This window comes from Phoenix dactylifera, chromosome 11 (genome assembly GCF_051530095.1).
Source record: "Phoenix dactylifera cultivar Ajwa chromosome 11, Ajwa_hap1_PhDact_Kaust_v1.1, whole genome shotgun sequence".
Classification (NCBI taxonomy): domain Eukaryota; kingdom Viridiplantae; phylum Streptophyta; class Magnoliopsida; order Arecales; family Arecaceae; genus Phoenix; species Phoenix dactylifera.
The window spans coordinates 22,992,450-23,005,508 of record NC_143200.1 but is presented as its reverse complement, the minus strand read 5'-3'; the positions used below and the strand labels follow the sequence as shown (position 1 = coordinate 23,005,508).

Genomic DNA, 13,059 nt, shown 5'->3' with positions numbered 1-13,059 from the left:
GCTACTTCACGCGATGGGGTGCAGATGGGAATCAGCAATAATGCCCGTTAACGGGGATTTAACGGCTTTTAACGGACTTGGTCTGCGAGCGTTGATACAAAACGGTAGGATTTGTGCTTGCTGTTTAATATGGTAACCGTACAAACTTTTTATCATTTTTCATAATAATATAATAAATTATAATAAATAATTCAATAGTTGCGCATTAGGTAATAAATTTTAATAATTATCGAGCAAAACTTTTCGTCATCACGGTAAGTGAAGTTTTGCATAAACATAGCCTTTCTGTAAAAATTTATGTTATTAACATTAGTATTATTAACATCAACTTCCCACAAGGCATGAGGTACATTTGTGTTTCTTCTTCTTCTTCTTCTTTTGACATACAATATAATCATATAATAAATTATAATAATTAAAAAAAAATTATTAGTCAAAATTTTATGTACGTTGAGCAATGAATTTTAATGTTTGTGGAGTATATTTGGTATTGGTGCCCATGTAATAAAAGAAGAGCTTCGTACGAGTTGAGCTTCTATTTTGAAAATATATAATAAATAAGTAGTATATACTTAAGAGAAATGTAGTTAGTGAGGAAAGCTAAATGTTTGGTGTGTTGCTATCTTGCTTGTGATTTACTTGCTATGCTTGTTTCATAAATTTATGAAGCGAGGTGTTTAGACTATAAGCATGATTAGAACTTACCCTATCTAATAATTCGAAAAAGCAAAGTTTAACATTTATCCTATAGTGTAGAAACTACATAATTGGGTGCTATGCTCTCAAAGACATAAATGGATGCCAATCTTAAGTTGTTAGCGTTATTCTTCAGCATAATTTCTGCGTACATTATATACCATTACTTTTTTTAAAAATAATTCTATTTATGCTAAATTTATTATATTCATGAAGATGCCTTTTTGACAAGATTCTATAGGACATAACATCTAAATTTGATTTTAGGAAATAATTGTATAGATGCACATTTTCGGTGCAAATTTCTCCAAAAACATCAAAGAATGAAATTAAAGTTATCAAGATAATTTTATAGATGCGCATATCTCAACAAAGTTGTTGTACATACGTAATTTCTAGCTACTTATTATATCATTTTTATAAAAAATTAATAAAAATAAATATTTCATAAAAAAATCTGTAAACGAGAGGCGCGCACAGCATACTTTACATTTTTTATTTTTTTGTATAAAAAAATAATTTGCATATTTTATATTTTTCAGAATTCAAACTCACTTAATACCATGCCAAAAAAACAATAAAGTACACATTTATATATGTTCACCATATATAAATCATCTCTAGCTAAAAAAGACTCGCATTAACAATTGCACCAAATTAATTTGCTTTATCGAAATATATGAAATCAAAAATATCAACACCATAACAGTTAACGGATTACGTCGACACTCCGTAACGGTCCTACCAGAGGTCAGGTTGACGGGGACCACGTGGCACCGAAAAAGGTACAAAATAGGTGGAGCCCCACCTCCGGCTCCCAACCCACTCAAAGGTCAAAATTCCCGGGCCCCTACGACCTCCTCTATCACGTGGCTCCGTTTCACTGGACCACCACGACAGGCGTGCTCGGCCCGCGGTCCCCTACGCAGTGGTCCACCCCACTCCTCCTCCCGCCACGTGTCCCACCGTCACTGTCCCGAACCGATGGAACGAGCGATCCCAAGATCTCTCTTGCCCGTCCTTTTCCACCCGTCCCCGTCCTTCCTTATTACAACACTGCTATTTGTTCTTGTTAGTTGTTACCGCATAGACCTACTCTCTTTTCTAGAAACAAAACCGGGTGTGCTTGCTAAAAATAAAGGGGTATATTTATCCTTTCCCTTGCATCACTACTGCCGCGCATTAACTCTCGCCCCCACTATCCTCCAAGAAGCACCAATATCTCCGTCCGATCAGGCGGCGGTAACAGGAACCAGGAGGCGGTTTTCGGAGCCCTCGAAGCTGTTTCCGGAAAATTCCGAAAAACGGCCCCCAGCCAACCTTTGCGTCGTAATTATTATTTTAATCGATATCTTCGAATTTTTTAATCATTTGAAAAAAATCAAATTAATCAATTTACAAATTATAATGACAAAGAAGCGAATTTTCTTATCGTTTAAATAAATGGTTAGAAGCAACGATTAGCGACAACTAATGGTCTTGTTGCTTCGTTCTTCAGGAGAGGAGGGCTTATAGTTGTCATAGCGACCTTCCCCTGTCGTCGTCGTCGTCGTCGTCGTCGTGGTGGCTTTCGGGTTTTCAACGTCCTGTCGATCTCGTTCTTTCTGTCTATCGCTAAGAAGAGGGAGTTAGGGAGTGGTGGTTGGGTTAACGTGACTCGGGGCACCGGGGGTGGGCAGGTGAGCGGATGGCGTTCCCCAACCACCTGTCGCACGAGATGGGGCTGCCGCAGTACTCGGAGAAGCATTTGGGGGAGGGCCCGGCGGTGCTCAGAACTATGAACCAGCATGGAGGCCAGCCCTCCTCCTCTTCATCCGACGCCAAGGACGGCAAGGACCTTCACCGCCTAATCGCTGAGGCGGCCGGGAAGCCGTCGCTTGCCGCCGGAGGCGGCGGAGGAGGAGGGCCGACGTGGCTCAACAGCGCAATTCTCCGGCAGCACGTTCACCACTACGTGGACGGGAGCTTCCTCCACCTCCAATCCACCTCCGACTCGTCGGCGTCGCCAGCGGGCGGCGCCGCAGCCTCCGGCGGCGGTGGGGGGCAGTTTCTTTCGCGGACGGCGATCCTGCAGCGGAGCGGGAGCGATGAAGAGGTGCCGGTGTCCAGTGACTCCATGATCGCCGCGGCGATCTCCTCCGACGCAGGGGGGAGTGGCCAGCAGGTCCACGGTGGAGGGGAGCTGGGGGAAGGGGAGGCGGGCTTGCAGGGGCCGGCAGGCGGCGGAGGAGGCCGGGCGGGGGAGCAGGTAGAAGAGGGCTCGTGGCAGAACGCGAGGTACAAGGCGGAGATACTGGCGCATCCGCTGTACGAGCAGCTGCTGTCGGCACACGTGGCGTGCCTCCGGATCGCGACGCCGGTGGACCAGCTGCCGCGGATCGACGGTCAGCTGGGCCAATCTCAGCGCGTGGTGGCCAAGTACTCGGTGCTTGGCCACGGCAACCAGATGCTCGGAGACAACAAGGAGCTCGATCAGTTCATGGTAATTTCCTTTTGTTTTCTTTTCTTTTCTTCGCGTCTTCTTTGCTTTCTAATCTATCCTTCTTCGTTTCCTTCTCCATCCATCTTTCTTGATGTCTATCTGAACAGATTTACATGTTTCTGTCCGCCAACTCTTTAAAAATGGTTATTTTGTTGTTTTCTTGGTGCAAAGAGATTTGGGATTGAGAAAACAGTTAGAAAGATCTGCCTTTTAGTCGTCAGAACTCAGAAGCATTTAAGGAAGAAAGAAAATATAGATTTTCGAATGCAAGCACTTTGGGAACGCTAAATTCTAGGAAAGCATTATTATTGTTGTTGTTAAACCTTTGGATCTTATCACAACGGGATATTAGAAATACCGTATTTTGAGCTATCTGTTCTGAGGAATTTTTCGCTGGTTATATATTCTGGATAGTCTTGCTCAAGGAAAACATTTTCTCAGCTCTCTGTTAGAGATATGACTCTTCTGTTTAGTCTAGTCTTCTAAATTTGCTCGATGTTAATACATCATGCATGTATCACGCATGGCATATAAGGAAATGCTAAGTGGCCATGTTTTTTCAGCCATGCCAACTTTCCTTGCCTCTTCATTCTCATCTTCTGCTTATCTATCCACCCTGTGATTCTTCTTGACTGCTCGTGAGCAATGTGGAACCCAATACTATGGACCAATCTCAGTCGTGTGTTCAACATAGCAATGAGGTCTGGCTGGACAAGGCATGACCATGGAGTAAATATTGGAGTATTAAATGTTTGCTTGTCATTTATTCTTATATCAAGGAAACTGATTTTACAAAGGATAGCTTTTAATTTGGTGACTACATAACGAATGCTGAAGGTTTCATATGTCGGAAATGGGAGCAAAGTCACCAAAAACAGCACACTTTTCTTTCATCGCAACTGCAAGTTTACAACTAAGGGCTGGTGTCGTCATAGGTCTTCTGATTCAAGTTCCTTTTCTTTTATAATTTCATATATTATGGAGAAATATGCTAAGAAACAACTAAATTGAACTTACTTAGAGTTTTGGGTGAGCTAGCAAAGAAAGTCAGCAGTTAACCAGAAAGCAATTTAGGTACTCTAATCAAGCCGCAAGTTTGAGTAAGGCTGGTCATGGCAAGCAGGCCATGGAGAAAGGAAAGAATTAGTTGTCCAACGCTATGTTAACAAATATGTGAAAAGTTTTATTATTCGTTACACTTGAACACGTTCCTTATCAATAGGTTTTGGAGAAAGGAGAAAAATGAGCAATGATTGCTCGACGATCTTCACGAGACTAGACTTGGTGAATCATTCTGAAGAGACTACTGAAATAAATGCTATGAAATTTTGATTCCAACTAATGTCAACCTATTTAACAATCTAAACTCTATATCCTTTTTGGACCTTTCCTTGAATCCGGAGTTGAACAAATCTTTTACTTGCGAAACTACATCTACAATTTTACTTCTAATGAAGTGACACCATTATGGATGGTTTAAGTGTGTTGTTTAGCACCTTTCCCTTTATTTTCATCCCTCTATACCTCTTGATACAATGCATTCTTTCAATTAGGAAAGAGCTCTGCCGTATTAGGCAGAAAATCAATTCACTTATCGTATTAAGTAGTTTATCTCTTTACATATTGCATGTATACTAGGTTGGAAATCCCAACCATGAAGACCAAGAAATGTTAGTCATCTCTAAATATAAATTTGTATAGTTTAGGATCATAAGAATTGACTGTAATAATATTCTTCTTCTTGTAAATCGAAAGTGTATGGATTTCGTTTGTTAATTTTATTTATTTTTGCTACTCCAATTTCCCTTGATTATTTGCAAGGATGTTGACGTTCGGTCATTGTTGACCATCCCCCATTGACTTGTGCCTTAAGGGTTCTCCTGCTGTTGTATTGCTTTACATGGATGACATTATTTGCATCTAATAATGATTACAATGCCAATAGTATTCTTAGGACCTTTGTCCCTGAATCTTGTAGAAGATCTTGTAGCACTCGAATATCTGAGAGGCAGAGGTTTTTCACTTCAGTTCTGAAATGTGCAATTTAATACACTTCAGACACTTATTTTAGTACTCGACCAGTTCTGCATGCTGCCCTTCCTGCTAACATTACATTGGTTGTGTTATTCCATGTTCCCATTATTTTTGCAGAAATTCTGCAATTTGTCCATATTCTCGGATAGTATTACGGTAACTTAACACACTTTATCCTACTGCTGGATCATGGTTTCTCTGCTATCTTAAAGGCTCGGTAAGACAAGACTTGTCCTCTCCTTCCCATAATCCTTTTGAAATAAAGAAATCTATAATGCTAAGTAAGATAGATATTGCTCGATCAGTTCAGTGATGGTATATTGTATGATTTGGTTAACTTCATTATTTTTTGAAAACCATAGTCATAAGATAATTGCTCATGGTGTGGCAAAGGTGTAGTCACAAACCATGGTATTTGTGTGTTATGAGCTTATATATCCTTTTACTTGCTGCATGATTTAAGTGTTTGACACACTCTTCTTGTCCTGCTTTCTATTGTCGATGAAGGTGCTTATTGCATTGCCAGCAATCATGACTCCTGTAATTGTACTATAGATGTTGTGCTTAATTGTCCCATGCCTCCTGTACCATGCTTCTTACCAAATGAACGGTCCAATGAAAGAATTATCAAGAAGTTTCCTATGGCCAGAGGAAGGGGAGTATATATTAGCAATACATTATTGTAATGGACGAAGGAACACAAAGGCCTCATGCATATGGGGGAACGGTCTCTTAATTTGGTTTATAACAGAACATAAAACATAGCTTTTGAGGACTTTAGACTCCCTAACTGCCAAGATAAAATCATTGAGAACCAACTTGATGTTTTTGAAGAATTTTGTGATTGTCGAACAATAACTTTAGCTTTATTGATCTTAGGGATGTGATTTGGTCACATGGTGTTCACCTAAGCCAACTTGTAAAGCTTGTACCTGATTTAATTTGGTTTTAAAGATCCAGGCTTAGGACCTATCCCACAAATTCAATATGACCCAAGTCCAACCTATCTTTTTTCAAGTCATATGCTTGGGTTGGACTGACTCACTTAGGTTAATGCAACATAGTAATGACTGCATATCAAATAGTTAACTTGCACAGAAATGTCAGATATGTCACTGTATGTTTACATTTATTTTAATGCTATGTTTTTTTTAATTGGGAGGGAGGTACAGAAGGACCACCTGTATTTATTAAAAAGAAAGAAGAAAGTATGAAGTTCTCATGCTCTAGGAGCAGAAGAAAGTCAGAAAAAGGGAGGGAAAAGGAAGAGGAAAAGAAAAAGTCCAAGAGAGCCCAACAAGTCCAAATAGTACAACAACCCAGCCCTACAAGCTACATATCAGTTCAAAACTCAAAAACCAAATGAAGACATGAAACTGGTGTCGAAAATATAAATCATAGTTAGGAGGGTCTCCTGTTTTCTCATTTATGAACTAAACTATTTGTTTCACCATAGCAACTCCACATGCTTATGTGTCCAAATTTACACATTTTGATTTAGTTGATTGGCATAGGCATGCGTGCTATGGCTCTCAATCTATTGGTGATGTAACTATGCATGATGTTTGTTCTGACATTTTTCAAAGGTTAATGAATTGTGCGATGGTGAACCAAATCCAATGTTGGAAAATATAAGTTGAAAATCTCTCTCTATATCTATCTCACTGTCTTGAACCTGAGCTCTGTTCTTAAAGAAACAAGCAACTGAGCACGTGCAATGCATGGTTAAGGGGAAAAGGAAAATTTAAAATTTAAAATTTAAAATTTCATTATATACAAAATATAGTATTTATATTTTAAATAAAAATATCAGATTACATAAAATGGATTGCTGAGGGAGGGAAACTTAAAAGGAAAACATTACTAGATGGAGATGGAAGATTCCAAATTGAATAATTATATCGATCTATAAATTTTAAATTGAAATATTTTAATCGATTTAGAATAGGTTAATTAGTTTGTGATCAGAAAGATGAGCGAATCAAGTAATCAAAATATGAAAAAAGGTAGAGGAAAAAGAAACTAGTGTGCCACCATGTTTATTTTTGGAAAAAAAAGAAGGCATTTATTGACTGAACAGATTTCCATTTTTGCTAAGATTTGCTGAAGAGCAACAGATATTTTTGAAAAAGTTCAAGGGCATTCTTGTTTGGAAAATTGACATATGGAATCTACAGAGAATATTGCTGAAACTCAAAGCTGTCATGCTTTAATAAAGAATTGTAATACTTTCTAGGATTCGTCTCTTAAATCTGTTGTCTCAGAACATTCATGAGTGTACTAATATATGATTCTTGCTTTTGGTTAGACACACTATGTCTTGCTACTATGTTCCTTCAAAGAACAACTACAACAGCATGTGCGTGTTCATGCAATGGAAGCAGTTATGGCTTGCTGGGAGCTTGAACAGTCCCTACAAAGCCTCACAGGTGACTTTTATATTTTATTTTTTGAAAATGGATAAGCACACATGCAGTAGAAGTTAAAAAAAAAATCTAAAATATAATATGGATTCAATTGTTGCATGCAATACATATGCTGATCACAGGTTGATATGATTCGCTAATTGTACATACCATGCCATGTTGATCATGTGTTTGGGGCCTCATTTCAAAGTATGTGCTTTGGTGCTGCTTTGTGCTAGTCCATGCCAGTAGACATTGATCAGCATGCATGGAACAGCAGCATAGACCATTGTTTCATGGCCATAACCAGCAAAAAGTGACTCACACACTATACTTGCATGCTGGTGTATGTCAACTCATAAATCATTGAAAAATTATTATATATTGAGGAGGAATTATTATTTACACTTCTATGAATATTTTCTTTTATGACAAATTCAAAGTGGCTCTATGGTTATGCTAGAGCTTTCCACAATTGAACTGTACATGGATGCAACATGGTAGATCCAGTGTAACAACTTCATCCTGGCTGCCGATATTATAACATGACTTTAAATAGTAGATATCTGAGACTTATCTTGCCTTTTAAATCCAATGTTGTTGTCATCACATTTAAAGCACTAGACTGAAAGGTTTCGCTTCATGAGTAGCTCAAAGATGTAGTAGATATTAGTTGCTTCATTGATTGAGAACATGACCTTATATTTAGTATGTAATAAGTTAATTAATTAAAGTGTATATGTAGCTGGCATTTTATGGATAATTTATGACTCGAAAGATGTGCAGATGCACCTAGGATGAACTGAAGGATAATTACAAAAATGCCCTTCATGGGTTGTAATTTGCAGTATGCTTGTGGCCCCATTTTTCAAAAAACAAAGATTTCACAAAACTTATATTAAGTCTAAATAATTAGATCTTGCTGTCATACTGTACTATTTTTATTGCGAATCTTACTTCCTAGCTGATTAACACATCTATCATTTATGTACTGAATATGTTGTTCTTCTTCAATTATCATATTAAATTATCTAATTTCTTAGTCTCAAAATTCATAATAATACTTAAACAGAGTGAGGGCTTCTTTTATGGTAGTTAAACACTATAAACAATCTTTTTTCCCCTCCTCTTCTCCCTATTACTAGTAGTTGAAACTGTCATCATATGCAAATTGCTTATGTACATGAATCTCCCATTCAGGTTCTTAGTCTTCTGTGTTTGCTTGCATACTAGGAGACATATAGATAGTTTCACCCATGCCCTAATTTGCGGAGCCTTTTTGTCATTTATATATCGATAGAAACTTGGTGACTACAAGCTATGCAAAAGTTCTTACTACTACATACTTTTCTTAGCTACCCTATCATCTTCTCCAAATCTTCAACTCAAATCTAATCTCTTCTATTAACTAAGTTACCTCTGATAATCTCTTCACCTGACCACATTTAATATGTACATTGTCACCGTTCATTTTCAGATGGTTTTTGCTGCAGCATAGGTGTCATGTCATCCCAAATATTGGTTTTCTTTCCAACTTGTCATTTTCTTCTCTCCTTAGCATATATCGGATATTTGCATCTTCTTCTTTGTCCAACATATTTATAACGAATAGCATTCATGGTCTTAACAGTTACCTAAAAATATTTTCTCTTTGAACCCTATAGTATGTCATTGGGAGCTCCTTTGATATTTCTGTATCTATATCTATGTTCTTTGTCTACCTTTTTTTCTGGCTTTGCCATCTCTAGATTATACTTCTCCAAAGTTGCATCTGTAACATTATCAATATTCCAAAATTCTCCAAAACATCATTTCTTCTTAGCACTTCCCATGTTCTTGAGTAAAAATTAACAATACATGATGTGAAAAGGCACAAAGGCACATTTGGTTGTGTTTTTGTCATAAATTTGTTCATCTCTGACAGCTTAGGCCTCTATCATTATCACATAATATCACATTCCATTATTTTTTTTGAAACAGCAAGCCTAATTATTTGAAGAAATTCCTATAACCTTGTATTTGTATTGTAAGTTACGTATGTTAAGTGCATTATTTGTTAGAAAATCTTGAGTAGTCATAATGCTTATCACATTCGCCGATGGAAGCTTGTAATCACACAAAGGTACTTGCGTTGCGAAAACATGTGCAGGCTCATAAGAGTAATGAATCCCAATCTCCCACCTACTAATGCAATTCTTTTTGAGTTGCATCAAGTTTTATCGAGAGGGGATGGGATACTAAAATTATAAAATAGAGAGAAAGATTGGCCAAGCCAACAAGAGCTTGAAATTGCCGGCAAGCATCAAGGAGATACAACTCGTTAAATGGACCACTGGAAAATAAAGTAGAAAAAATGAGAAATAAATATGAAAGTGTCTAAATCTCCACAGTAGTTTTTATTTTGTAGTAGTAGAATGATTGTCTGCACCACCACATACCACCTGGGATTATTTACCTTTTCTATAGGATTGTCTAGATAAATTCAAATATTTTCTGGTTCTGCAGTTCTTCGATAAAAGCCAGATGATTTTTCTGTCATCTTCAACAAGGGGCTGTTTGTTTGCCTACAATTCGGAGGGCAGGTGGATGCAATCAAATTTCAGGTGCCAAAATAAGTGTTTGGATGCCTGAAAATGCAACTGCAGGCTGCAGTTCAATTGCAAAAAGAGGCCAAAAACTTGTAATTGAAACTGCAGCCAAAATTGGTCTCAATTCCAATTACAAGATTCTATGCAATTGGAAAGCAGCATGCAGAATATGCTCACCACTTGGAAAGTAGACAGGTGGGTTTATTGCTGCTGCTGCTGCTGCTGTATCATAGTGATTCTTATAATAATCTATACATAATATTATAATAGTAATCATAATGAATGTTATATAATAACTATTAGTTATTATAATGCATACGGTAATATATATGATTGTAATAATATATCTAATTATATATATTGAACAATTACTACATAATTACTATAGAAATTATTGTCATACCAGTCCAATAATAATATAATAGCAATATTATTTTTCCATTGTAATTATTAAAAAAAAATATGTACGATAACAGAAAAATTAAAAGTTTACTTTTTTCAAGGGGGTAACCTTACCATCTCAACTTCAGGGTAGCCATATTGCTTTTGCAAGCAATTGAATTGCAGCATATAGTTGAATTGCATGCAATTGAATTTCAGGCAAACAGCCTCTAAGCGACTTTATGAAAGAACATACTGCCAAATCTCCCATAAAAGCCTGCTAATGTTTATCCATCATCTCCAATAAGCATCATTATGGAAGAAGGTAGTCCCATTATGCAACATTTTGAAAACAAATACCTTTATTTGTCCGTTTTTTGTGCTATTTCGTTAGAGGGATATTTCCAATAAAAACTGTTTGTTCTTGCATATCTCTACCGGTTTTTTAAATTAGTCCCGCGGGTACATATAATTCAGAAGAATACGTCTTTCCTCAGATTTTTTTCTGCAGTCTTGCATCAAATCATCTCTTTCCTCTATTGCCAGTAGGATTGTTACTTGGATCAGATTGTCTGCCTAAATTTTTTTTTATCTGAGTATGACTATGATGTGCTACATGGACATACTATGTAACAAATAATGCTGTCTTTTACAAGTTCAAGGAGGTTTACCAACTATAGATTCTTTATGACTCGTGTACACACCGTTATGTTGAGGATTTCTGAGGAGCATTGATTGTTGAAAAATGTGTCGGTATTGCAGGTGTCTCTCCTGGTGAGGGCATAGGTGCTACCATGTCTGATGATGATGACGACCAGGCAGACAGTGAAACAAATTTATTTGATGGAAGCTTGGATGGACCTGATAGCATGGGATTTGGCCCCCTTGTTCCAACAGAGACTGAAAGGTCCTTGATGGAACGGGTCAGGCAAGAGCTGAAGCATGAACTGAAACAGGTAAAGAAGTAATGTTTTGTAGGGTTGTATTCAGGTATAGATTGCCAATCGAAGTTTGTAAATTTGTAGGGGTACAAAGAGAAAATTGTCGACATAAGGGAGGAGATTCTGCGCAAGAGGAGGGCTGGAAAACTCCCAGGGGATACCACTTCTGTTTTGAAGGCTTGGTGGCAGGCCCACTCTAAGTGGCCATACCCAACAGTAAGTGAAGATATCGATCATCTAGCCCTTGTCACTCCAATCTAACTATAGACTAGCTTTGGCAGTAATTTATTTTCCTTTGACCCTTGTATGTTTGTTTTACTATTGTCAGTGATATTTCTTTCTTTCTTTCTTTTTTAAATTTTCTTCTTTGGCATCTTGCTGGTTTTGTGGTGCACCAACTCTTTAATAATCTCATATGCTTTGCATGCTTCCAGGAGGATGACAAGGCACGATTAGTGGAGGAAACAGGACTACAACTAAAGCAGATAAATAACTGGTTCATCAATCAAAGGAAAAGGAACTGGCACAGCAATCCATCATCATCCAGTGCTCTGAAAAGTAAGCGCAAAAGGTACACAATAGCAAGCTTCTATACCCTAAAAGGTTTGTTTTTATTTAAGAACTTTCTGCTTATTTAAATTTGAAGTAATGCAGGTGATGACACTGCCAAGATGACTGGCTGAGGATAGAAACGAGGCTCCACTGCAAGCCATTTTCACTGTTACTGTGGATAATTTGGCAAAAATCAGTGCATGATAAATCTGAATCAAGGGATGCACAGGAATCTGCAGGGATCCTCATATGATAACCCATGCATAATTTATGAAGAAAGCTGATGTTAGCACTTAATAGGAGATAGTTTTGGAAATGCTTGATTTGAATCGTCCTGCAGCTTCCGCAAGTGTCTCAGATATACTAATGCGTGCGACGGCAGTAGTAGCGGAGAAGATAATGTCAAAAGATAAGTCTTCAACTTTTGTCACCCACGTATTGGTAGACTATGTTTTATTTTACCACTATACATGTATTTTTATAAAAAGGCAGAGGTCTGGGTGTACAATGAAATAAATTGTTATGATGCACTACTAAGATTTGTTACAATGACAATAGTGATTTTGCATCGTGTAGCAGAGCGGACTTAAGTATACATGTATGTATTTTGGTAGATGTGTTTGTATCTGAAAAATGCCCTAGTTATCGCAGGAATTTTTGGAGCTTGGCCTTGACGAAGGGTTAAATGATGGAATGATTTGATTAAAAAGGAGGAAGATTTTTTTCAACCCTCTCAGCTCAATTTTTTTTTAAAAAAATTATTAAAAAAAGGATATAAGAAATCGTAAAAGTCGTAAGACCTCTTTTCTTTCATTGATCATTCGTATCTTTTAGACTGAGATACATGACCTCTATTTATAATACTAGTAAAGGTATCCTTCACAATTTGGGTTGGACTTAAAATTTAAAAATATTATAAAAAATAAACTTCTTAAAAAGATAAAATTTAATTTTTAAATCAACTCTTTTTTTTGTCGCTT

At 37.4% G+C, this 13,059-nt stretch overlaps 1 protein-coding gene across 2 annotated transcripts; it reads left to right on the top strand.

Moving 5' to 3' along the window:
- Positions 1-2,268: 2,268 nt before the first annotated feature.
- LOC103706455 (homeobox protein knotted-1-like 2) lies at positions 2,269-12,654 on the top strand. Of its 2 annotated transcripts, none has more exons than XM_008790552.6 (6): positions 2,269-3,178; positions 7,521-7,641; positions 11,349-11,542; positions 11,612-11,743; positions 11,962-12,085; positions 12,182-12,654. In XM_008790552.6, the coding sequence occupies exons 1-6, from the start codon at positions 2,384-2,386 to the stop codon at positions 12,208-12,210; spliced, it is 1,395 nt and encodes a 464-aa protein (XP_008788774.2). In that variant the 5' UTR covers positions 2,269-2,383; the 3' UTR covers positions 12,211-12,654. The 2 variants fall into 2 exon arrangements, with proteins under 2 accessions (XP_008788774.2, XP_008788775.2); XM_008790553.6 differs by having other exon boundaries at positions 2,271-3,178; positions 11,962-12,098.
- The last annotated feature ends 405 nt before the right edge of the window (positions 12,655-13,059 follow it).